Source organism: Mauremys reevesii, linkage group 4, assembly GCF_016161935.1.
Source record: "Mauremys reevesii isolate NIE-2019 linkage group 4, ASM1616193v1, whole genome shotgun sequence".
NCBI lineage: Eukaryota > Metazoa > Chordata > Testudines > Geoemydidae > Mauremys > Mauremys reevesii.
Window position 1 is genome coordinate 22,439,017 of NC_052626.1, and position 27,626 is coordinate 22,466,642.

The following is a 27,626-nucleotide window of genomic DNA, read 5'->3' on the forward strand; positions in this document are numbered from 1 at the left end:
CACAAACTATTAAAATAACTTTAAAAAGAGGATCTAAAGTATTCGCAAACAGACTGCTAAATGCTCCATCTCTAGCCAGGGGTGGTTGAGAAAGAACTGAGGGTGGTATGCTTGCACAGCACTAATTAGCTTAGAGGCAGAACACACGTGTGCAGGCCAAAAATGGACACTGCTACTGAAAATCTCCAATCAGAAGCATGGGGATGCATAAACACCTACAGTGAAGCATCCATAGGTACACTACTTGAAGTAGCTGTAAAACTGCGATTGTGGTCAATGCTTACAATTCAATGTGCACGCTGTGTCATAGCAAACGGATTAACGTACAGATGGCAACGACTGTGTATAATGCTATGCAAGCTTAAGGGAAATCTGTCAAAATGCACAATGCCATCCAGAGTCAAATACACAGTGTCATCTGAGGACCTGATATGTCTGAAGGAATCAGATATGCTTGTTATTCATTGCTGGGGTAAAATGTGCACAGTAAGTTTTTTTCCCCCCTAATGCTTCTCACGCCCCACCAGAATTCATTCTGTGCCCCGCCAGGTGGCCCCCCCCCATCTGAGAACCTCAGCTATACAGCTCTTCTGGATACTGTAAAATAATACAGTACATCATTTAATTTAACTATAATAATGTAATCATTGAGTAGCATCATTAGGTCATCATTAGCAGATGACTCAATACTCTTCAAATAAATCTTGTTGCAACTAGTCTTGACTTGAAAAGAGAGGACACTATGATTTAGAAACCATTCAGAAATTGCTTCAAAATGCAGTTCTGAATTACATCACATCCGAATGCAATTGTGTTATTTTAGGTTTAGTGTTTATTTTATGAACAAAAAACAAATTCATAGAAGTCAGCTCAAGTGAAATCACAACTATAGAAAAATACAGATTTGTTGTTTTGATGTGAGATTTATTTTATAACCGAACATTTCCATCATCCCTCTTTGCTGACAATGAACCAGCTTTCCTAAATCTTCTCCCTTCTGTTTGATAAGTAACTTTAGTTTTCTCTGGGGGTGGCATGGGGGGGTATGCATTTGGGGGGGCAGCAGAAGACAGAAACACACTACACCAGATTTCTAAATCTGTAGGAAGTAGCGTGTTCTAAGGAAGGACTTAGAGACAGTAAAGTTAACTCTTGGTTGAGATGTAAACAGAGGTCCTGACTACTTTGTCTCTTAAGATCTCAACCTAACTTATTAGTTCCTGCAAAATTCTAGCACTCATTTCAAGGGTCTTATCTAATTTATACTAAAATTGTTAAGAAATGCCAGTGGGCTTTTGGGGCTTTAATTACTTTCTGGTGTCAGCCAGTCTCATTCTCTTCCTCTAAATGATTAGCTGCCAAGCTGTCTCCTAAATGCTCCATAAGAAATCCACTTCCCAATACGCTGCACCATCCTTCCCATTGTCAGTTTAAGCAACACCTTCCTCTGATCCACATGGCTGTTGAGTTTGGGGACTCTATGGGATATGAAAAAGGAGAAGAGAGAATCAAGCAGCTCAGCTACCAGACTGTTGTATCAGTCTTTTGGGGAGGAACAAGAGAAATGCTGTTTTAATCAGGGGTAGGTCAGTTCTCTGCTCAGTAGCCACTGCTGCTAGTGTCAGATGTTAGCAACTATTACTAGCAATTCCCTTCTGAGAAAAAGTCTCACGTTGTTGCATTGAGGAAAAATTTGGCTCAAATACAGTAAAAAGCCAATTATGCATATTTTCAGAACACGACATTTGCAGAATATCCATTTTCTATATATTTTAGACCTATTCATACTTAGACACATAGATGTGCATTCTGTCAAGACTACAATAAATGCTAAGATTTTTCCATTTAATTCATGTAACAATGCTCTGTAGCAGTGGTCCCCAATGCGGTGCCCGCGGACGTCATCTTAAGATGCCATGGCGCCCGCGGGGACATCTTAATGTGCCCACGTCCTGGCCCCTGGGAGAACACTCACCGAAATGCCGCCGAATTTCAGCGGCATTTTGGCGGGGACGCCTCTCGATGATGCCGCTTGTCGCCGACAAGTGACGTCATCGAGAGGCGTTGCTCCCAATTTTGGGGGCGATGCCTCTCGATGACGCCACTTTGTCGGCGACAAGTGATGTCATCGAGAGGCGTCGCCGCCAAAATGCCACCGAAATTCGAAGGCATTTCGGCGGGTGCTCCACCGCGGCAGTGGTCCTTCGGCTGGCGCCCGCCAGCCAAAAAGGTTGGGGACCACTGCTCTGTAGTGATCAAAGAATGATTTATTTATTTTTTTGCCAATCTCCCTGTAGCAAGGCTTGACTCACCGGTGCGGCGCCTCCTCCTGGCCGTCCTGGGAATTAGCTCTCCAACATACGGAGCGCCTCCTCCTGGCCAGTGTCTCACCTGCTGCTGGCTCCCGTGTCCCTCCCAGACCCCGGTGCCCCTTTACCATGAGATGCTGCCCCCTGGCAGTGCCCCCACACTCTGGGTTTCACCTCCCAGGGGAGCCCCCAACCCTCTATCCCCACCTTGCCTCAGTGACTACTGCCAGTCATCATCTAGCCCCTGCTCACTGGGGCAGACTGCACTCTGTAAACCACTCATCACTGGCGGAGGGGGGTTTGGACCTGCTGCCTTTGCCTGCAGCCCAGTACCTCTTGTTAGGCCTTGAACAAGGTCTGCAGCCTGGGGAGTTGCCAGGCTGGAGCTCCCCAGTTACTCTTGCCTTTCCCCAGCACTGCTCTACCTCTGATACCCTGCTCCTTGGCAGCTAGGTCCTTCTCTCTCCACCACTAGAGAGAGACTCCTTCAGCTCCTGGCCCCCAACCCTCTTATGAGGGCCAGCTGGGCCCTAATTGAGCTAGCCACAGCTGTGGCTGCTTCTCCAATCAGCCTAGCTTGGCTGCTTTTACTCCTTTTCTCCAGGAGTGGGGCAGCCACCCCACTACGCTCCCCAACACTTTATTATATTCCATTTACCTTAAAAAGCCAGGAAAAACTTATACTTGAAATGAGAAGGAACATGTGGCCTTTTGTCTCAGGTAGGAATTCTAATAGAAGGAACAGAGTCCCAAACAAAAGTGTTTGTTGCTTAGCTGCCAAAAGCAGGTTCATGTATTGCTAGTGATGCTTTGAACTAAGATAGTGCTATTCATTCACACTGGAAAAGAGGTGGACAGGTCCATCATGTAACTGATTGAAATCATAACACCCAACTGTTCAACTTTACAAAAAGTTTATAGCTTATTTGGCTTTATATTAGCTAGGAATCTCTGGTGGTAGCCTACTGTTGTATTTGGAAGATACGACATGCTTACAAACATTTTCCCCCATCCCCATATACCTCTCCAAATCATAATTTGAAGACACCTTGGTTTACAAAATTGTAAGTTATAAGAAATCTAATAGAAAGGCAACAAGAAACATTGCCTATATGGAATTTTCTATTGGCTGTAAGAGCAAAGTAGCACACCTCTGCCCCGATATAATGCGGTTCTCCAGAGCCAAAAAAATCTTACCGTGCTATAGGTGAGACCGTGTTATATCCAACTTGCTTTGGCCCCCCTGCTCCTTGTCCCCTGACCGCCCCCTCCAGAGTCCCCCATCCCTAATCACCGCCAGGACCCCACCCCCTAACCCAAACCCCCTGCTCCCTGTCCCCTGACTGCCCTGACCCCTATCCACACACTCTCCCGCCCACTGACAGGCACTCACTGGCAGCGGCAGGAAGTGAAGCAGCCCCAGCCCGCTCCACTCCGCCAGCTCTCACCCGCAGTGCTCTGCTTCCCGCCGCCGATGAGTGCAGGGACGTTGGGGAAAGGATGCCCCGCCGTACTCACCTGCAGCGGGAAGCGGAGCGCCGTGGCTGGGAGCTGGCAGAGTGGAGCGGGCTGCTCCATTTCAGCTGCTGCCAGTGAGTCTGCGGAGGTTGGGGAAAGGACGCCCCCCGTACTCACCTGTGGTGGGAAGCGAAGTGCCGTGGCCCCAGTCTGCTCCGCTTTCCTTGCCCTGGCCATGTCGCGTGTGTGTGTGTGTTGGGGAAAGGTCCCACACTCACCGGCAGTGGCGGAAACAGAGCAGCCTGGCCCCAGCTCGCTCCACTCCGCCAGCTCCCAGCCGCAGCGCTCTACTTCCCGCCGCAGGTGAGTACGGGAGGCGTCCTTTCCCCAAGCTCCCCGCACTCACCGGCAGCGGGAAGCGGGGCACCGCAGCTGAGAGCTGACATGCTGATCCACCAGAAAACTGCTTTACCGCGTTGCATGCGAACCTGTGTTATATCGGGTTGCGTTGTATCGGGGTAGAGGTGCATAGTATTTATCCCTTAAATTACCATACAAAAGAATCTGGAATTGCAAGTCCTATGTTTATTAGGGATGAAAACAACATCAAACAGTTCTAAATTTTCATTAGATGAGAAAGCACGAAGTTGGAAACCCTGTAAATAATTAATTGAAAAAAATGGTGCTCCAAAACGTTAGATTTCTCTTGTGCACAAGATTCCAGAGTCTACGATGTCTTGTATAGAAGATTATTTTAAGGGAAAAGTATGAATCAGTGCAGTAAACTGCTCCTGTAATGGTTTGGGGGAAAGAATCTAGGGTTAATGCTGGTTAGACTAAATTTCTAAAATCTTTCTTTCTGTGAAAAGTATTTACTATATCTGAAACAGTAGATAAGACAACATTTCCTTATTATGTTTAAAGGATGTCAAGCTTAGATCTCCTGATCAGTATGGCCTAAAGGAGCAGAGGACACTTTTAAAGCATCATCAGCCTTAGAAAGATCTGACTTAAAAACCAAAAGCAACACAGGCATGGAGTACTGTGTCCAGTTTTGGGCCCCACACTACAAGAAGGATGTGGAAAAATTGGAGCGCGTCCAGTGCAGAGCAACAAAAATGATTAGGCGGCTGGAGCACATGACTTATGAGGAGAGGCTGAGGGAACTGGGATTGTTTAGTCTGCAGAAGAGAAGAGTGGGGGGGGGGGGGGAGATCTGATAGCTGCTTTCAACCACCTAAAAGGGGGTTCCAAAGACGATGGATCTAGACTGTTCTCAGTGGTAGCAGATGACAGAACAAGGAGTAATGGTCTCAAGTTGCAGTGGGGGAGGTTTAGGTTGGATATTAGGGAAAAAAATTTCACTAGGAGGGTGGTTAAGCACTGGAATGGGTTACCTAGGGAGGTGGTGGAATCTCCTTCCTTAGAGGTTTTTAAGGTCAGGCTTGACAAAGCCCTGGCTGGGATGATTTAGTTGGGAATTGGTCCTGCTTTGAGCAGGGGGTTGGACTAGATGACTTCCTGAGGTCCCTTCCAACCCTGATATTCTATGATGTTTTGGACGTCTTTTAAGAATATACAGTAGATGGCCTGATAGAAAAGTGCAAATTAAAAACCTTCTACCATAAAACTACTCAATGAAAAATGCTTCAGTGAAGTAGACATCTGCAACAGCAGCTGTACAGGAGCCTAAAATTAAATTATAAACCAGTTTTTTATTTGGCTTTTATACCAATTTAGGTGTCGGAAATCTACATTCACTATTGAATATTTAAACAAAATGTTTAATGCATAAAACTCAGGTAGTTTCATCAGTAAGGAAAATGGTTTCTATCTCCAGTGCCAAAAGAATTGGAGCCTAGCACAAAACTGTTGCTTTTCAACCGTACTGTGGACTTCATGAACAGTGTCGGAAATTCTGATTTAAATTAACAATTTTGTTTCAAATGAAATTTGCAAATTGTACTAAAAAATGTTTCCTGTAGTTTGCACTTTCATAACACTGCACTGATCAAAATGGATACAGATGTGTTTTAATCACTATTCACACATCTAAAGTGTGAGTTATCTAAGTGTCTTCATAATTCATCATGTATGCCTGAACTAACACTTTTCTAACTTTAGGGAGAGAGGGGCATACGTAAATACTGAATGATCATATAGAAGTTTCTGAAACATTAGCTCTTAAATTTTGTACCTTTAATACCCTCAATGTAGTATTAAACTTTATTTATGTTCAAGGCTTTTAGTACTGTGTGGTAATTAGTATTCAGGACAGAGAATAAATTTTTATTTAAAAAATCTTGCAAATAAAAAACTGAAATGGGAATTAAGCAGCTGTCCTAAGAAAACTAAAAAAACAAACAGTGACTGAAGAGTTAAAATGTGCACATCTCTGGATTTTATCTTGCTACATCACCTTTTCCCCCCCCCCCCATCATCATGAGGGAAGATTTGCTGCTCTGTATAAAAAAAAAGTCATAATGAAGACAACTATATGGTTTAAAATACAGAGTTTTGACAAGGAGCACTGCACTTGGTAGTCTATGGAGAGAACTAGCTACCTATGCTACAGATGAAATCAATAATTAAGAGCTTTGAAGAGGGTCAGGAATGAAAAACATCATCAGACACTATAGTCTAATCATAAACAAGACAAATTTAACCACCAACAATTGTGAAAAAATATTTTTCTGACACCAGAATAAATGTCAAAGAATAAACATTCACACTAACAGATTACAGGTTTCATTCAAGGAAATTAAAATAAATAATAAGAGGGTTTTTAATTATATAAACAACAAGAGAATGAGGAGGGAAGAGGTTGGACCATGCTCCAGCATGGATGGGAAGATTAAAGATCCTCTAGGTATGACCCTAAGCTAAATGAACACTTTGCCTCTGTTTTCAATAAGTATGCTAATATCGAACATGTGAAGGAAGGCAGGGTGGTGGATGGAAGTGAGTGCACAGAAAAGAAAATTACCCCACCTGAAGTTGAAGAAAAACTTTAAACTCTTATGTTCTCAAATTAGGGGGACTGGATAATTTCCATCCCAGAATACTGAAAGAACTGGCACATGAGATTGCTAGCCTGGAGGCACAGATTTCCAATAAATCTACACATTTGGGGTGGTACCATCTGATTGAATAGCTAATGTCTTACCTATATTTAAGAAAGGGAGGAAAAAGTGATCCAGACAACTACAGACACATCAATCTGACCACATTAACACACAAGGCTTTTGAACAAATTTTCAAAGAAGAACAGTTAAATTCATGGAGGTAAACAGAAAAGGGGATGCAGGGCAACATGCAATTACCAAAGGTAGATTATGCCAGACAAATCTGATATCCATCTTTGAGGACATAATTTAAAGTTTAGATAAAGGAAATTCAGTAGATCTAATACACTTGAACTTCAAGTAAGGCATCTAACATGGCCCCACATGGGAAACTGTTAGTTAAATAAGAGAAGATCAGGATCAGTACAAGAATTGTAAGGTGCTTAAGGAACTGGTTGAAGAGGAAAAGGCAACAGGCTGTGCTGAAAGATGAACTATCAGATTGGAGAGAGGTTGCTAGTGGAGTTCATCAAGAATTGATCTTGGGACCAATCTTATTTAATATTTTTATTAATGACCTTCGCAGAAAAAGTAGGCACATGCTAAAGAAGTTTGCTGATGATACAAAGTTGGTAGGCATTTTCAATAGAGAGGAGTACTGGAATATTATATAGAAAGATTGAGATAATCTTGAAGACTGGCGTTAAGAGAAATGGGATGGAAATGTAATAGTACAATGTACAAGATCATATACTTATGGTCTAGTTAGAATTTCTTATAAACGGGGGCTCACTAGTTGGAAGAGATAGAGAAGGAGAGCAACTTGGATGTGTTGGTTGATCAGAGGATTACTATAAGCCACCAATGTGATTCCAGCTGAGAAAAAGGCAAAGGCAAAGGCAATCCTAAGAAGCATCAGGCAAGGCATTTCCAGTAGAGAGAGAGAGGCATTAATGCCATAGTATAAGGAAAGACCTCATCTGGAATACAGTGTACAACTCTGATGACACAAAAAATTATTTGCGATATGGTAAGCTAATATGAGTAAACCAATAACGTTCAGTGCTCATTTCCCTTCAATGCCAAAAAGAAAAACTCTCTTGATTTCAGATCAAACGTAAGTAATATTTTCTAGAAAAAAAAACACACCTAAAACTTCAAATAGCAATGCTTTAGAAATAACTTGCAATTTCAAAACAGCAGACAGTAATTCTGATTTGACTGCATGGAAGCTCACATTGTGGCAGGAAGTAAAAGTAGGAAAAAGATTCACTTTACACTTCAATGCATGAGAAAAGCAAAAATACCTAAAAGCAATGTACAAATTTCTGTTTCCTGGATATTGTTCTCTCGGGTAACACTTTCTTTAAACCAAAAATTGGCTGCTTTTCTGGATACCTTTTCCTAGGTATTTTTTAACCAAGTAGTCGTCCCCCATTCACCATATTAAAAATTCAATTGCTCTATCTTCAACATTAATACCCAACCATATTCTGTGCTCCTAATTTATATGCATTATTTAACGCCTTCCTTAGGCACATATTTGCAGTGGCTTTAACCGCAGACCAATGCACTGCACCCATTAACCTGCTTCATTACATGCTAACTAGCTGGTAGTTTCATGTAAATAAGTAGTAAAGAAATTGGTTAACAGTTAATGCAGAAGACACCACCACATTAAATGCACACACAGGCACTGAATACCTGCCTTAATTTAAATATCCTGCCTTGGTACCTGCAGGAAAAAAGAAAGGTCAGTTTATAATAAGAGCGCTACACATTGAAAATGACCTTCAGAAACATGAACAGACATTTTTTAATCAGTGGATGGTGAGGTCGGGGCACCCTTTGGTCTTGCATGCAATTAAGAGATTTGTTTTTCTGCGTGCAGAACTAGAACCATACTACTTTTTAAATTTGGCTCTTGATTTTCAGTTATTCTCATTCAATGAAGTGTGAAGAGTGTTTCCTTTATCCATACTCTGTGTCAATTAAGATAGTAGCCTCCAGGTTCTTTAACAAGTTTTGTTAAATAAAACTGTGCCTCTTTTGAAGTGTCAATTTGTTTTTAAGAATAAGTATGCTTATTCAGGAATTTTTGAAAAAATGGTGAAGCTTTCTTTTAAGGAATTAGTTACATATACTAAGATTGAAAGATTAATTGGCTATCATCTAATTCATTTATTGCAGAGGATACTTCCTATGTTTGTTCACTGTCAAAGCGACCCAAGAGTGTGATTTTAGCATTCTATAGTAACAGCAATATGAAAGTATACAAGTAAATGTATTGTATATCATATCTAGAAAGCATTTGTTTGCCTTAAGATCCTTCAGTAATTATGGAGATTGGATAACCTTCCACCTCAAGGTCAGTAGTTCAAAGACAGCTCAAGTTCAGAGACCACCATATGACAAATATTTTGTGCCGTATCTCAACTGAACTGTTTGTTTGTACATACACCTCATACAATGGGGCCCTGATCTTGATTGGGTCCCCTGGGAGCTACCAAAATGCGAACAGTCCAAATGCTCATGGACACATACTTACATCACAAAGACACCATTACATCTGGCATTCCTGTTGGCAACCTGTAGAGATGCCAAGGAATAAGCAGGCACAGAGTATGATCCTCACCTACAAATCACAGATTAGGGTTGGAAGAGCCCACAGGAGGTCATCTAGTCTAATCCCCTGCTCAAAGCAGGACCAACACCAACTAAATCATCCCAGCCAAGGCTTTGTCAAGCCGGGTCTTAAAAACCTCTAAGGATGGAGATTCCACCACCTCTCTAGGTAACCAATTTCAGTGCTTCACCACCCTCCTAGTGAAATTGTGTTTCCTAATATCCAACCTAGACCTCCTTCACTGCAAATTGAGACCATAGCTTCTTGTTCTGTCATCTGCCACCACTGAGAACAGCCTAGCTCCATCCTCTATGGAACCCCACTTCAGGTAGCTGAAGGCTGCTATCAAATCCCCCCTCACTCTTCTCTTCTGCAGACTAAATAACCCCAGTTTCCTCAACCTCTATTTGTAAGTCACGTGCCTCAGCCCCCTAATCATTTTCGTTGCCCTCTGCTGGACGCGCTCCCATTTGTCCACATCCCTTCTGTAGTGGGGGACCAAAACTGGATGCAATACTCCAGGTGTGGCTTCACCAGTGTCGAATAGAGGGGACCTCCAAGTCAGAGGTGAGACATAATGGCAGGTCAATGCAGAAGAGGAAAAATTGGCAGTGCTATTGGCTATACTGTGCCACTTCTGCAGAAAGAGGACTTCTAATATATGTCAATACAGCATCTGTCACAAAACCTAAATTAAGAGAAAAAATCCTTCACCAAATCTTTCAGAACTTGCTGCTGCTTCTAGGGGGGGGAAGTCAAACTTTGAGAACACAGAGTACTTTAGCTGGTTCAAAATGGAAATTCCAGCAGGCTAGTGAAGGGTGGGGGGAATCCTTCAAGAACAGTCAAATTGAACACACTTCACATACAACTTTCAGGATCTCACAAAACTTCGGCTTGAAATAAATTGTGACAAGACAATCAATCATGTGTAGTATGAATTGCAGCCACTAAGAATTCAGGCCGGTAAAGCAGTGTCTATACTAACTGGTTTGGGTTTTGTGTGTGTGTGTGGGGGGGGAATCTTCCCCCCTACTGTTTTTCCACCAGTGCACTTCAGAGCAGATCTGGATAACATGGTGGTAAAAATGACTGTGCCCCCAGTTTATACTAGCACTGTCTCTTGTGTTACCATCTGTGAAGCTACACTAGTCGCAATGCAACGGTGGGAGATTTCTCCAAAAATTCTAGCGCAGAGAAGGCCGGAGGATACATCTACAGTGGAAATATTTGTAAGCATTCTTCTTGTATCAGTGGAAGCTGATAGGCTGTTGTCCACACAAAAAAACGGAATCCATATTTCTCCAAAAATGCCTGCATTCTGTCTATACTACAGCTATAATGTTCTGCATCTGTGCAGAAAAGTGCTTACAAGCTTTCCTAGTACAAACAAGACTTTACTAAAGCGAGACTTCTGTTTGCAGTGAGGAGGGGGAGAGAATGAGAACTCATCTTCCTAGTTTTCATAACTCTTGTTTAAGCTATTTATCGAAAATATCTGCAGTTAGTATTAGTAGATCTCTTTTCTCCTCTAAGGTGGAAATTAAAAAAAAAAGTAAAATATGGAAGTGCATTTTTATCTTTAAATATTTCCACAAGCATGTTTAGCAAATACTCCCTATACGAGTTTTATGAAAATATAAATTAATGTGCACAAACACACACTATACTGTTTTTATTTAAGATAAATACCTATTATCATAGCTTAAAATATTTACCGGATAATGGGTAGTCAAAAGCAACCTGCTAGCGTGTGTCAAACATTTTCTGAAAATAAGTTTTCTGGCAGAAAACAATGATTTGATTAAATCAAAACATTTTATAGGAACATATTGATTCTACCTAACTTTGACAAAATCATCAAAACATTTTTTTATAAAGTCAAAGCACTTTTGTTTGGACTTTTGTATTATTTATACTATAAAATATAGTATACAGTTTATATTATGCAATTTATATAATGAATTATAATAAAGTCAAAACAAGGCACTTCACTTAAGGCTGGTCTATGGAAAATTTTGTTCAAAAGGAAATTTCAGAATTTCATTCCAATTTGGGAAAATAAGCAATTTTGGAAGTATTGAAATTTCCTATAGAATGGAAATTCCAAGTTTCAATCAGCTCTAGCAGATGCCAAAAATAACTCAAGCAAAATCAAGGGGCATCCTAGCAAAAAAGCCCAGCCCTTGCCCCTATCTCTTCCCCTCCAAACCTGACATAGAGTATACCGGGATTTCAAACAGGGTTCTCCTTTGACTCTGCCTGGGACTCCCTCTTATGTTTAGCGAGGAAAAAACCTAAAAAACTGAAGCCACAGAATCCACTACAAAACACGCCCTTTGCTGCAGAATACTGTACTAGCGTCTACAATTTCACTTTAAAAAAATATTTAAAATATCCTTTACAGATGCAAAGAAAGCTTCCCCATCACAAGCCAAACTTAATCCAGTGCAGTGTCATCTCATCTCTGCAACAGAATATCTTCTAGAACAGTAGCTGTAAGAGAGGCGTGAGCGCCCCAGTTTGTCTCAAAGTATTCACATTTAAATGTTTTCATTAGGCTTCAAAAGTGATACTTCGCATTTGTTGCTGATTTCAGTATAAATATGCTGCTCCTGATGCTTTCCTCCATCAATGGTGGAGAAAATCCTGGATATCAGGGCAGTCAGGCAGCTATTATCTGTCAAAGTTGTTGAACTCCACCTGCTCCCCAAAACTGTAAGTCCTTCTGTCTCTACCGAACAAGGGAAAGAGATGTATCCCACTTCCTAGTGCCAAAGATCTCCTCCTGAGTGCCAAAATCTTATCTATTCACACCTGCCAGAGCCTCCTGTAACTTCACCCTCGCCCCAAAAAAGCACCACCCTGTACCTTTTGTCAATACAACATTCTGCAACGCATTGAAAATTTAATGTTTAGGAAAAGTGTGACATGATCATGATAATCTATCATTTAGACTATGGAAATACCTACAGGCCTTGAGGCACTGAATTTAATATCATAGTAAGTAATATAATTCAATAAGCCTTCCAATTTTGAATTAAGAACATAAGAATGGCCATACCGGGTCAGACCAATGGTCCATCTAGCCCAGTATCCTGGCTTCCAACAATGGCCAGTGCCAGATGCTTCAGAGGGCATGAACAGAACAATGCAATTATCAAGTGATCCATCCCCTAATGTCCGTTCCCAGCTCCTAGCAGTCAGAGATTTAGGGACACCTAGAGCACGGGGTAGCATCCCTGACCATCTTGGCTAATATCCATTGTGAAAACTGACCATTTATTCTTGTTTGTTTCCTATCTTTTAACCAGCTACTGATCCATGAGAGGACCTTCCCTCTTATCTCGTGACTACTTACTTTGCTTAAGAGCCTTTGACAAGGTCCCAAACTGAAGGCTTTCTGAAAGTCAAAGTACACTATATCAATAGGATTAGTCCTTGTACACATGCTTGTTGACACCCCCAAAGAATTCTAACAGATTGCTGAGGGATGATTTCCCTTTAAAAAAGCCATGCTGACTCTTCGCCAACATATCATGTTTATTGATAATTCTGTTCTGTTATAATTTCAGTCAATTTGCCTGGTACTGAAGTTAGGCTTACTGGCCTGTTTCACTGCTAGGATCTCACCTCTGGAGCCTTTTTAAAAAAATCATCTTAAGTTTTATAAGCTTCAGTGAACCAAAAAATTCAGCACTTTATGTTGGAGAAATAAGGGGAACTTGACAGAGTACTTTTTTGGGGGTCGGTGGGGTTGGGGGTAGAGAAGGTCTGCTTTCAGTCACTTTGGCTTGTATTCCTTTGATTATGGGCAGAGTCCCTGCTCTCACTCAATGGATAAAACGTCTTGTAGGGCAGTGGTTCTCAACCTTACAGACTACTGTGCCCCTTTCAGGAGTCTGATTTGTCTTGAGTATCCCCCAATTTTCGCCTCACTTAAGAACTGCTTGCTTACAAAATCAGATATAAAAAAGTGTCACAGCAACACTATTACTGAAAGCTTCCTTACTTCATTTTTACCATATAATTATAAAATAAATCAATTGGAATATAAAGACTGTATTTACATTTCAGTATATAGTATATAGAGCAGTATAAACAAGTCATTGTATGAAATTTTAGTTTGTATTGACTTCGGTAGTGCTTTTTCTGTAACCTGTTGTAAAACTAAACAAATATCTAGATCAGTTGATGTACCTCCAGAAGACCTCTGAGTACCCCCCAAGATATGTGTCCGTTAGTCTATAAGGTGCCGCAGAACTCTTTGCTGTTTTCCCCAAGATGTGTGTATCCCTGGTTGAGAACCACTGTTGTAGAGCACTCCCCAACTCACAAGCCAATATTATGGTCTCCTGGAATACATCCAAATCCCTCTTCAAGCAGCTGGGTGATACCTTTTAAAAGGTATCACAAGGAATTATAATTTCTCTCTATTAGAGATCTGATTCTACTGTTTAAATCAGGGATCCAGGCTTTCCAGCAGGAATTCTTTGGCCTTTATAGCAAAATGTTTTCCATACAGGAAATCTATGTACAGTATGCATCTGAACAATTTAGCTCATACCACAAAAAGCTGAAAAGACTAGTTGATGCAGTACAATTTCAGCTCTATTTCTTTGATAAAGGTTGAACGTAGTTGTTCAAGTTGTCCTCACCACATCCAATAAATGTTTTGGACTCAAGAAAAGAGTTATAAAAACAAAGTCAACGCAAGAGAACTGACATTAAAAAAAATAAACATTTTTAACCTGTTAAAGTATTTTACTGCTTTTAAAAACCAGAAATATAGCAATGCCAGGCATTAGTAATTGCAAGATATACTATGTATTTTTTCCCTACCTAAACACCATACCTAATTTTGTTTCAGATTTAGAAACTTGGTAAAAAATGTAAATTTACAATACATTCCTATTCTATGAATCCCAGACTATATAATCAACAACTAAAAAATATTTAATATTCAAATTACAAAAGCCAATTTTCACACAACTTGTTTGTTAAAGTAAAACAACAACAACAAAACCACACGCACTTCTAAGAAGTGCTATTTGAATAAATATTAGATATTTTCATTATAATTTTTCCAGTGGACTTCCTAGTTCAGTTACTACCTGTAGTGATTTTAGAGGCATTCTAGTTTGTTCACACAGAAAAAGCATTGCAGCACGCTGAACACTTACATTATGCTACACAAACTGTGTACCGATAACTTAGCTCTGCCCTGCCCCCAACCCAATACCTTTCTAGGGTAGTGACTTCACATCCTTTGACATCAGCAAAGCTAGAAAGGGGGATGGGAGAGTCACAGTAGAAAGCAGTAAAACCTGCTTTTAACTATACAAGCGATGCTTCTCTGAATTTTTAAATTCTCCAAATAGCATTTAATACAAAACTGATTTCCATATTCCAATTATATTGAGTCTGCATCAAAACAGAATAGATTCTGCTACAAAGGACTTCCTGCTTTCCTTATCTGAAAATCACAATAGCCATTTATTAGCTAGCCACACACCGTTTCAATTCACTGAAACACACAATAACTCACCTCTAATATGTAAAAGGGCCACGGGCTGAAACGGCCCATTGGAATTGGCTGCATCAACCACCATCCTGCTGCCAGCTTTATTACATGTCAACATCTAGGCTTCAGCAGGAAAGGCAATGTACTCCTTAAGGCAAGAAACCAGCCTCCATTTTAGTTTAAAAAAAAGAAACTGAAGCTCTCTGCAGCTGGAGGGAACTGGCTAGTTAGTGATGTAAGCAGTCAGGAGAAATCTGATTGGCTAATAGCAGCAACTTAAAATGACACTAAAAAGCTGCAAATCTAAAAAGGTTTCTGTGTAGCTGTCACTGCATTAAGCTTGTACATTTTTATGTTTTCTCTTGTGCCTCCATTCATCAGTAATTTTAAACAGAGAGCCCTTTTCTCAGCACATCATTAATACTCATACCATATTAATAGTGTGATTCAATCAGCGGTTGATTTCATTGCACAGTAAGAGCAGTATCTTTTTACAATGTTAATTTTCAAATGCCATATATCTCACATTTTTAAGTACAGGCACTTTACTGTATTACTGTAATTAAATTTAGCATGAAACATTAAATTTCAATGCTGTACCTAATTATTTATACCAAATAAATCAACACATACCAAAAAAATTAATAACTTTAGTAAGCAGTTAGATGGACACTTTAAGGAAAACTTTGTAAAGTTTTCTGTTAAGATACAATTCTTTTATACCTCATTCCTCCTCCTCATATCCTTATTAAGATGAAAGATAGGAATCTTAAAATTTAATCTAAAATACATCCTGTTGTAAAAACAAGATTTTATAAAAAGAACTCAATATTATTTCACTTTTCAAAATTCCAATAACCATGTTTGTTTAAAAATACTGAAATCCAAACATTGCACTACTAAGAACCTGAAAACCATATTGTGTATAAACAAGTGAAACTCAAGATTGATTGTCCAAGCTAAGAAAAAAAATTATAGTAACAAGTACAATGAATTTTTAAGCTTTTCACTTTTATTAAAAATCAGAGAAACATAGAACTGGAAGGGACCTCAATAGGTCGTCTAACCTAGTGCTCTGCACTGAGTCAGAATTTAATATACCTAGACCATCCCTGACAGGTGTTTGTCTAACCTGTTCTTAAAAACCTCCAATGACAGAGATTACACAACCTCCCTAGGTAATATGTTCCAGTGTTTAAGAACACTTACAGTTAGAAAGTTTTTCCTAACGTCTAACCTAGATCTCCCTTGCTGTAATTTAAGCCCATTAAAATGTGTTGTTAGTGATATACAGTAGGTAAACATTTGTTTACAACATAAGATTTAACTTGACAGTACCCCTTAAAAGCAAATATTTGAAAGATCATTTCTCCTTATTGCTTCTTACTCCTCCCACACATAGGGATGGCATTCAGAAAACTAAATGCATTATGCTGCGTATATTTGCCCATAAAAATGCTCTCTAATATAATGCAAATATTTACGGTCTAGCAGCACCAACCTAAACTATCAATATACGTCTAGAAAATGGGTATGTCAGAGAGGAGAAAAAAAGACTATTTTTTATGTAACAGGTGGTGACTGGAACTCAAGTTTCCTATTCTTCCAAATTAACTGAAATCCTAGAAGGAAAATATCTTTAAAATGTTTTGTTTCTCAGAATACATGAAAACAATTTGTGCATATTTTAGTTAAAATGAGTTTTTACTCCCAACAAAACAAACACAATACCAAAGGGCTGAGCCTGTAACAAAACTAAAAATAGAAATTAAAATGACAGCTTTGCCTAATGACTGGACTACAATCACCTGACAACTGATGTACTCTCTTTATACAGCACTGTCAGTGAACTCTAAGCTGTGAACTCTTTGGGGAAGGGCTGTTCTAGGTCCTGTACAACACCACACATGCAGTCCGCACTCAAAACAAAATACCATGACCACCAGGTCTTGGTGGAACAAAGGAGGAGAAATTTTGTGACAACTTAGTTTAATTATTTTCACAAGGTTTTTTTAACAGCAGAATTCTGTAAATAAGTCCTGCCTTTTCATTTATCCAAAGTGAAATTTAATTGTTTTGTAATATGCTAAGACATATCACTAAAGCCAATTTTAACTTTAAAGCAATAGTTTCATTGGTTCCGACTAGGGCTGTCAATTAATCGCAATTAACTCAAGCGATTAACTCAACACAAATTAACTCGATTAAAAAATTAATCATGATTAATCAGTTTTAATCGCACCGTTAAACAATAATAGAATACCAATTTAAATTTATTATAAATATTTTGGATGTTTTTCTACATTTGCAAATAGATTGATTTCAGTTACAACACAGAATACAAAGTGTACGGTGCTCACTTTAAAAAGAATCAAAAATAATATATAGTGCAAATATTTGTAAAGGAAAGAAATAGTATTTTTGAATTTACCTCATACAAACTGTATGCAATCTCTTTACCATGAAAGTGCAACTTACAAATGTAGATTTTTTTTATATTTTTTTTTTTAACATAACTGCACTGAAAACTTAAACAAGGTACAACTTTTGATCCTTCAAGTTCACTCAGTCCTACTTCTTGTTCAGCCAATCGCTAAGCCAACAAGTTTATTTACATTTATGGAAGATAACGCTGCCCATTTAAAATGTCACCTGAAAGTAAGAACATGCTTTGACTTGTAGGTTACACTATTTATTTATTTTTTTACCATGCAAATACACCTCTACCTCAACATAACGCTGTCCTTGGGAGCCAAAAAATCTTACCGTGTTATAGGTGAAACCATGTTATATTGAACTTGCTTTGATCCACCAGAGTGTGCAGCCCCGCCCCCCAGAGCACTGCTTTACCGTGTTATATCCAAATTTGTGTTATACAGGGTGGCGTTATATCGAGGTAGCGGTGTATTTGTAATCAAAAAATAATATGAAGTGAGCATTGTACACTTTGTATTCTGTGTTATCACTGAAAATGTAGAAAAACATCCAAAATATTTACAATACATTTAAATTGGCATTCTATTATTGTTTTAACAGTGTGATTAAAAAGATTAATCATGACTATTTTTTTAATCTCACAATTAATGGCGATTTTTTAAAATCATTTGACAGCCCTAGTTCTGACACCTCTCCTCAATGTACTCACTTTCTTTAGCTTCCGCCCACCCCCACCTTATGCATGCTACATCAATGTAAGAGAATTCACATTTTATCTCTTTGTTCAGGCATACCAGCCTCAGTACTCTTTACAAAGATTAATAGGCAAAAGCACTGCTAGTGCATCAGCATAGAAGTTAAGTAGAGCACCAGGGGCACAATAAAGCAGTCAAGTGAGGACCAGAGCTGCAATTGCAAAAAGGTTGCACATTTAATATAGGGCACTCTCGTTTTTGCAATCATAGCCATGCTAGTATTGCCTGACTTGAGGCATCAAAGGTTTTGGAACATCCAACAGCCAAAGAGGAGCGTTTACAGTTAGGTTGTGTCATAAGCAGGTGAAACAGCAATCGACATGAAAGCTACATATGGTATCTCATCACTTTGCATTAGGGCTCCACAAGACCAACAGCTAGGCCCAATTAAAGCCATCACTAGAGAGTTGGTTAAAATAATCATGAATCATATTTACACTCACTTTGATCTTTAGAGAACATACACCTCTACCCCGATATAACATGACCCGATATAACGCGGGTTCACATATAACACGGTAAAGCTCTGACATGCTGCTCTGAGCAGCATGTTAAGGGTGCCGGACCAGGCTGAGGACGAGGGGCTTGATAAGGGGAAAAGGGTCTCGGGGGCGGTCAGGGGCTTCCCCCCTCACCCAGGGTCTGGGGGGCAGGAGCTGTGGGAGGGCACTTTTGGAGACCCCGTAGTCCCAGAGTGGCCCAGGGGATTAGCGGGGGGGACGGGAACAGCCCGCTCTGCTTCCCTCGCCCCAATCCCAGCCGTGTCGCTCATGGGAGGGGGCTTGGAGGAAGGGATCCCCCCCGCACTCACCAGCAGTGGTGGAAACGGAGCAGCCCGGCCCCAGCCCGCTCCACTGCGCCAGCTCCCAGCCGCAGCGCTCCGCTTCCTGCCACAGGTGAGTACGGGGGGGCGTCCTTTCCCCCAACCTACCTGCACTCACCGGCAGCAGGAAGCGGAGCAGCCCAGCCCCAGCCCGCTCCACTCCACCAGCTCCCAGCCATGGTGCTCCACTTCCCGCTGGGCAGGTGAGTGCAGGACCTTTCCCCAGCCACCCCCAGCGACATGGCTGGGGCCAGGGCAAGGAAAGCAGAGCGGGCTGGGGCCACATCGCTCTGCTTCCCGCCACAGGTGAGTGCGGGGGGGGGCATCCTTTCCCCAACCTCCCTGCACTTACCGATGGCGGGAAGCGGAGTGCTGCGGCTGGGAGCTGGCGGAGTGGAGCCGCGCTGCTCTACTTCCCGCCGCTGCCGGTGAGTGCCTGTCAGGGGGCGGGGGTGGGGGGTGGATAGGGGGCGGAGCAGTCAGGGGACAGGGGGGTTGGGTAGGGGGTGAGGTCCTGGGGGTGATTAGGGAGGGAGGTCTCTGGAGGGGGCAGTCAGGGAACAAGGAAAGGGGGGTGCAAAGCAAGTTTGATATAACAGTCTCACCTATAACAGTGAGATTTTTTGTCTCCCGAGGACCGCGTTATATCGGGGTAGAGGTGTACTTTGAATGACATGTGGAATCTAGATTTTTGACTGACTCTCTCTGTCAAACAAATTCTAGTGTTTTATAACAGCCTCGCTGAAAAACAGGAAAAACAGTGCCTGTGTAGCTTCACTCATGGTTTGAGCCACACAAAAAAGTCATTTGCAACCAAAGGACAAAATATCTTTACTAAAAAGCTAAAGTTAGTTTAAACAACTTAATTTGGAAAGAAAATCAAGAATGTAGTAATTCTCTTCAAGATCTTAATTTTGTGAGGGGAAAAATATTAGGGTTGGTTTAAAAGGAGGAAAAATATGGGACTGAGGAGAGAAAGGATATTCTAAAGAGCAATTTATAAAATAAAAGCCGGAAATAAGAAATATAGAAAATAGTGGGAGGGGTAGAAGACATATACCATCAAAAATCAATAACTAATTAAATAAAACTCAATGTGTGGGAAGACAATTCCCTAGGTTGATAAAGTAACACTTGAAAGAAATATGAGTACCTTGGCCTAAAAAAAGGAGGAAAAGCACTGAGGAGGAGGAGGAGGAGGAGAAGGAGAAGTCCTCAACAATTGAAATCCACTTGAAGTTTGTGCAAATTAACAGCTTTGTTGTAAAACAGGTGAATATATTTTTAAGTTATGATTCCTGAAATTAAGTTCTTTCTAAAGAATGAATATGGTGCAATATGGGAAGTCTCCAGTCACTGGGGCTTTTCTGTAAACTCTTCTACCAGAAATTTGATTTCCACCATCACTTCTAATTTCAATCAGGGGAAGGGGGGTCTTTTAAAAAAAAAAATCAGTAAGTCTTTCACTGAAAAAGGGGATGTTTCAGACAGATAATTTACTTATTCATACAAGTGGATCAGTTAACTAGAGGCATAACAAGAGTAAAGTGTGTCCTGAATCAGGCAAGAGAACTTCTGCAAAATCCCTTAATTGCTGGCAAACATCATTAAAAGGCTTATCTTAGGATCAAGCATATTTACCTAAAATACAAATTAAATGTTATGATTGAGAGATTCCAAAAAAGAGCAAAAGAGAGGTGTCTGTGTAATGTTGGGAGAAAGAAATTGACCAGTATGATATTATTTGATACGCCTCAAAACATTCAGAGTCCCCATTCTTGAAGTATATTTCTCATTCACAGACATTTGTCTTTTTTTTTTTAAATAGAAAAAACAATTGTCAAGGGAAGATATCGATACCACTCTTGCGTCAATTTTTTCTTCATAAGTTTGTACAGTGATTTTATCCCAGTCAATAGCTATAAATAATTGGCAATACTGGAATCCTATTTGCTAGAACAGCTGCACAATTTTTAAAGAGCTACTTCATGGATTTACTTAAAATCCTTCAACTCAACTGATGGAATTTATAAATGCCACAGAACATGTGGACTTCTGGGGATCAAAAATACACAGCAAATTCCTCAAAAATTAACCTGTCATCCTGAAAAACACATTCAAAAGCACAAGTTATCGAACGACAGATGAACTGAAAAAAGGTAACAGACAAAACTGACACAGGAAATCCAGGTATAGACAAATCCATATTTGCATGGCTGTTATGACTCAAAACAAGATTTAAAGAAAAAAATGTTTTAGGCCAAATATGTACTGAATGGCTTTGTGTGGGGAGAAAGAAATGAGGAGAGATCTCTGGTGTCCAGAAAGGCCTGTATTAGAAAGGAGTGCTAATTATCATGAACAGATGCAAGTCTTTATGTCCTATTGGTTACATTTAACACTACAAACTACCGAGTTAAACTGGATACAAATCCTCCTTGTTCGGGTGCACTGTGAACTGCGTAAATACCTTCAACTATCCAAACACTGGTTACCTACAGGGCTAGATTAAGAACATCCAGGGTACTAGGCAAACCCCCAAATGGGACCTCCATAAATTTTTATCACAGTGCCCCGCCCCCAAAGTGCAGATTCATTACCACTGCAAAGAGTTGTCTGCTGGACTAGTAGGGGGCACCATTGGTGAAATTGGAACTTCCCTCCACAGACCACCATTCCTTGACTTCAGCCCAAAGAGAGGGCCTACTTGGGAGCCCTTTCACCCTTAGGGATCTCTACACATTTGTCACGCATGCTTTTGGCAGGCCTGGGGCAACTCGCACCTCAGAACTGTTCTTTTAGCCTCTCTGAAAATCAGATATGCACCACTGCTTTGGTTACACTGCTTACATTTTCAAGTCATGAGGGCTAGCAAGAGACATTACTTAAAAACAAAAAGGTAACTTTCAGAGTGTGACATCAGCATTTGACCACAGGAGTTGAGGCCTGTGGCCAGTAGTGCCAATACATTAATTCAGCCCAGCTATCTAGCAACTATACTCTGGCACTATAGTCAATATTTTTTAATGAGGGTTTTATGAAAGAAGGAATCCAGCATGCTACCAAAGAGTTCTGACTGATGATGCTGGAGATACAGATACAGGAAGTGATTGGCAAATTTGCCATGCTGGTAAATAAGAGAATATCATAGGAAAATGTTTTTAAAGAGATTCAAATCCATGCAAAGAAAGTCAGATTAAATGAAAATAAGGCAAGAATATTTTTAAAATCTCTTTTAATGGATTCTACCCAATTTTCAATGGAAATGAGTTCAGGAAATCTTGACAGTAACAGGCTAAGAGTACTTTCTCTTACTCAGCTTCTGACTGGGTAATAAGTAAGCATTTGATAAGGCAGCTGAATTGAAAAGGACTTGGAATCCAACTCAGTTTTGCTTAAACCTAAAATCTTCAGTACAATTGAATATTTCTTGTGGCTGGCTGGAAAAATGTAAAACTACATGGGGTTTGTTTTTGTTTTAAATACTTTGCCTATAACTTTTTTTAATAAGTGCTAAAATAAGAAATGACAATTTAAAATAAGCTGATTTATCAGTTTTCTATTTGAAGCTTCCATAGTTGCCAACTTTCATCGAGAGACATCACAAGAACATAAATACGCAAGAACGGCCATTCTGGGTCAGACTAAAGGCCCATCTAGGCCAGTATCCTGTCTTCCGACAGTGGCCAATGCCAGGTGCCGCAGAGGGAATGAATGGAATCATCAAGAGATCCATCTCCTGTCGCCCATTACCAGCTTCTGGCAAACAGAGGGTAGGAACACCATCCCTGCCCATCCTGGCTAATAGCCATTGATGGACCTATCCTCCATGAATTTATCAAGTTCATTTTTGGCCCCTGTTATAGTCTTGGTCTTCACAACATCCTCTGCCAAAGAGATGCACAGGTTGACTGTGCGTTGTGTTAAGAAATACTTCCTTTTGTTTTAAACTTGCTGCCTATTAATTTCATTTGGTACCCCTAGTTCTTTTGTTATGAGTAAATAATGCTTCCTTATTTACTTTCTCCACACCAGTCATTTTATAGACCTCAATCATATCCCATCTTAGTCGTCTCTTTTCCAAGCTGAAAAGTCCCAATCTTATTAATCTCTCCTTGCATGGAAGCTGTTCCATATACCTAATCATTTTTGTTGCCCTTCTCTGAAACTTTTCCATTTTCAATATATATATTTTGAGATGGGGCAACCACATCTGCATGCAGTATTCAAGATGTGGGCATACCATGAATTTAGAGAGGCAATATGATATTTTCTGTCTTATCTATCCCTTTCTTAATGATTCCCAACTTTGTTAGCTTTTTTGACTCGCTGCACACTGACTGGATGCTGTCAGAGAACTATCCACAATGATTCCAAGATATCTTTCTTGAGTGGTAACAACTAATTTAGACCTCATCATTTTATATGTATACTTGGGATTATGTTTTCCAATGTCCATTACTTTGCATTTATTATCATTGAATTTCATCTGCCATTTTGTTGCTTTACAAGCTTACCAGATAAGTTCATTCAAGGTTTTATTAGTGAAATGTAGTCAATAGGAGAGTTAAAATACATACATTATGGGTGATATTTTAAATCAACTTTCAGAACAATTGAGTTAGGCAATAACTTATCAGTGATGAAGAATTTCTCAGACACACTAATTCTTCCACGCAACACGAGATATTCATTTGTTGCTGCTTAATGTGCTTGGTATAAGAGAGTAAGAGACACCTTACGTGCCACCCTGTATACACCATTTTTGTTCTATTATTTCATTGCTGAGACTAGAAGAACAACAGTTATTATATACCAAGTTAATACAATATAGGTTACATGCAAAGGACAGTGCTTCAGTTATTCCCCACAGCAACTGTATTTACTAAAGTTTACGGATTAGATTTTAATTATTCCATGGTGCAATATTTTTTTTCCCATTTAACATCCTTCACTGCCTTAGGGAAGCAAATCTTTTATTATACCGTTGTTTGGTTAAATATGTGCAGTGGAACATTGTGTAACACTGGTATTTTAACAAGTTCTTTAATCAACAAGCAGCAATTTTATTACCCTGAAACTGAATATAATTTGGAAACCAAATTACCAAACTTCACACGGAGAAGATATTGCCAAGTACTGGAGCGCCAAAGTACTGCATCTACATTCTTCAGTTGATCTGTCACCCAAACCAACCCTCTCTTAATATTAAACAAGTATTTTTTGTTTATTTCTCTATTAGTGTTTGCGTTAGTTGATATATCCAACTGCTTAGAAGAGAAAAGATAGCTCCTGGAAAAAACAAAAAGAAGACATTTGACTCTCAAACTCCACTCACAGGATTGCTCATAGTCCCATTCATTTCACTTATACTTTGGTGAAAAGGTTTTTGTTGTTGGTTTGTTTTTTGTTTGTTTTTTAAAAAGGGGAACAGTTATCAAGACATTGATATCAAGGTCAGTTTTACCTCCCCAAAACCAAATTCCACCAATTTCCTCCATTGTTTCAAACAGGAGCAATGTTCCCTTTAGCATACAGGGGCGAAACATCTTGTCAGGTATTTATTAAAAAAAGAAATAAAAGATTAAAAAATAATTTCACTTTGAGTATTGTAGTTAATGTAATACATCTCGTTATATTTCAGAGAACTGCACAAGCTCCCTCAGTTCCTGGGCACTCCAGAAATCCTCAAGTTTTTCCACTTAATTTTCAGATCATCCACTTTCTAAAGGAACATTTTATTGTCTTTAATTGCTACAATGGTGGTCTCAGTTTTCCAAATTCTTTTTGGCAGTATCAGCATCTTTGTCAGACTTAATTTTTACCAAAGATGAAAACTACCAGAACTAACTTATTTGCTATGCAGTCATTTATAAATCCAAGTCACTGAATGCTGGTTTAACTCATTATGTGTTTCCCTATCCCAGTCTTGGATATGAGGCAGACAAGTTGAGGCACCATCCCACAGCTCTTCACTTCCAAAGTCTTTCACCAAAGTGGACTTGGATTTTGGCATATACCTAGAATCTCAGACTAAAAAGAAAAACAAAGTTGTCTTCAACTCAGAAAACCAATATCCTTACAGACTCGCACATGCTCAGTTTTAATATGATTTTTAAAATGTATGCTATTAGCATAAAAAAGTAACAAATCAAATGACAGTTCTCTTCACCAAAACTCAAGACAGGACTGATCAGCATGCACAGCAAGATCTTCAGCAAAAATGAGATAAAACAGACTCCAGTCATTTCACATGCAGTTATTTGACATCAAGAAAACGACACAGTCATATGCTCAACACTCCAAAGTTAGTCTGTATTTGCAGACACTAAAAGACTAATCAAAAGTAGGCTTCACAGCAAAGTCCATGGGCACATCTTTCAACTTGTTAACTTATTTCATCCTACCTTGATATGGACCTTTATGTGAAAGCCGGATCCATTTTTTCAAAGCCAGAAGTCCAATTTTGAGAGGTAAGTAACACTTCTAGGAATAAACTGTGAACTGTATTTGAAAATAAAAGCTGAATCACAATTGGCTTTTCTAAGTTTAGTACTGGCGAAGGCCACCATACGTCAACACTGTGCTGCAGAGCAAACTAAGGTGGTGTGAATTGCAGAGCACACCAAAGTGTTGCAATCTAACTGTCCCATGTGAGTGCGGCTGGCATGAAATAAAAGATATCTAGTTCACATGAAGTATGTACCTTTTAGTTCGCAGCAGCAGCATCCACCTGGGGCAGTTAGATTGCAACATTTTGGTGAGCTCTGCAATTCATAGCATCATAGTCTGCTCTGTGGCTCAGTGTAAACAACCTCTTTGTTAAAAGAGTAACATATTATGAGTCTCTTAAGACTTTTCATTCTGCTTTAAAGAAGAAAACACATACTGACATAAAATGTCTTTTTGAACCAGTACATCATCATGATGGAAACAGACTACATATGTTACCACCTATGCAAGACCACCATACATTGATCAAGAGATCCTGCAACACTCTATAACAAGGCAAATAAAGAAAACCCTTTTTTATTTTGTCAATTTAGGACACACCCTTGTAATTCTCTTTAGTTTACACAGAATATTCACTGAAAAGTTAGATTTGGTAAAGAACCCTACTTGACAGGGTATAAAATTTTATCTCCCATTCAGAGAGAAAAAAAAAGTTATCACAGGTAAAATAACGTATTTAAGAGTTCTTATCTGCTCCCTAAGTAGTGTAGGGAATCAGACCATACTGCACACTTCCAACAGTTCCCTACTCTCAGTACAACATGGCTATGTTTAAATAGTACACTTCCAGACTAAACTTGTTTGTCCCACTAGATGGCACATACTGATTTTAAGCACTTCCACCTGTCTAGGCAATCAAAAAATCCCCTGTTGAATTTGAACTAAATCTGCATAGTCTGTAATAGAACTGCAAGTGGGCACTGTAGAAACACATGCCTTAGTAAGATTGAACTATGCTAGGGAAAACAGACATACTGTAGTACAAAATCCTTTAAAGGAGTTCATTTATTTTGACTTCTTAAATTTAGCCTTCATTTACTTTCTTACTCATGTTAATGTTATGATTTGAACAAAGGTGAAATAGGGGCATCTATTTTTTAAAACAATATGTGTACCGTTTATAAAATGCCAGAGTTCTGACAGCAGTTTTATTTCAATTTATGTCCCTTGTTATCTTGGCCACTTCATTCTCCTTTCTTATCTAGTCCAGCAACCAGGAACATGCTAGAACAATGCTGTCCCATAGGTGCCAAGATTTATTTACATACATTGTTCTGATCTGTTATGGGAAAAGTATGCTCTTCTCAATCAAATGAAAAAAAAAGAGTAACAGATTACTGATTTTAAAAGTATGGATTGCAGTAGACTATTTCTGCGGAAATATGGAAAAGCGTAAGTTCGATCCCCTAGTGACTTCAAAATAAAGAGACTAAGTTCACATAACTTATGACAGTTTCATATTTCTTTCTATTTCATCTGAGTGAGACAAGAGTCTTAGTTTTAGTGTAAGGGGGAAAAACAAAAAAAAGCAGGCATAGAAACTGAGTTAATTATAAATAATTCACATCAAAATTAATGTTTTAGTTGCTGAATCTAACTTTTTTTTTTTTTTTTAAACTTTTGAGTTGATCTGAATGATTTCTGTCTACCTTATATTTTGGGCCCGATCAAATTCACGGTCCATTTTGGTCAATTTCACCATCATAGGATTTTAAAAATCATAAATTTTATTATTTTAGCTATTTAAATCTGAAATATCATGGTGTTGTAACTGTAGGGATCCTGACTCAAAAACGAGTTGTAGGGTGGTCGCAAGGTTCTTGTAAGGTGGGTTGCGGTACTGCTACCCTTACTTCTGCACTGCTGCGGGCGGCAGCGCTGCCTTCAGAGCTGGGCATCTGGAGAGCAGTGGCTGCTGGCCGGGAGCCCAGCTCTGAAGGCAGAGTCGCCGCCAGCAGCAGCGCAGAAGTAAGGATGTCATAGCATGATATAGCCACCCTTACTTCTGCCTGCAGAGCTGGGCCTTCAGTCAGCAGCCGCCACTCAGCCCTGAAGGCAGCAGCGCAGAAGTAAGGGTGGCATAGTATGGCATTGCCACCTTTATTTCTACACTCTGC

The 27,626-nt window shown here is 39.7% G+C and overlaps 1 protein-coding gene across 2 annotated transcripts in view; it reads right to left on the bottom strand.

Annotated features, from left to right (window-relative positions):
* The window catches only part of PPP2R5C (protein phosphatase 2 regulatory subunit B'gamma), a 170,789-nt gene that overhangs the window by 95,730 nt on the left and 47,433 nt on the right, over window positions 1-27,626 (bottom strand). The window contains exon 1 of one of the 2 annotated variants that reach the window (XM_039534850.1): window positions 15,007-15,154. The exons of the other annotated variant lie outside the window; for it this stretch is intronic. Coding sequence (XP_039390784.1) covers window positions 15,007-15,100 — 94 coding nt within the window. The 5' untranslated portion in view covers window positions 15,101-15,154. Of the gene's footprint in view, window positions 1-15,006; window positions 15,155-27,626 lie in introns of those variants that run through there. 2 annotated transcript variants of the gene reach the window in all.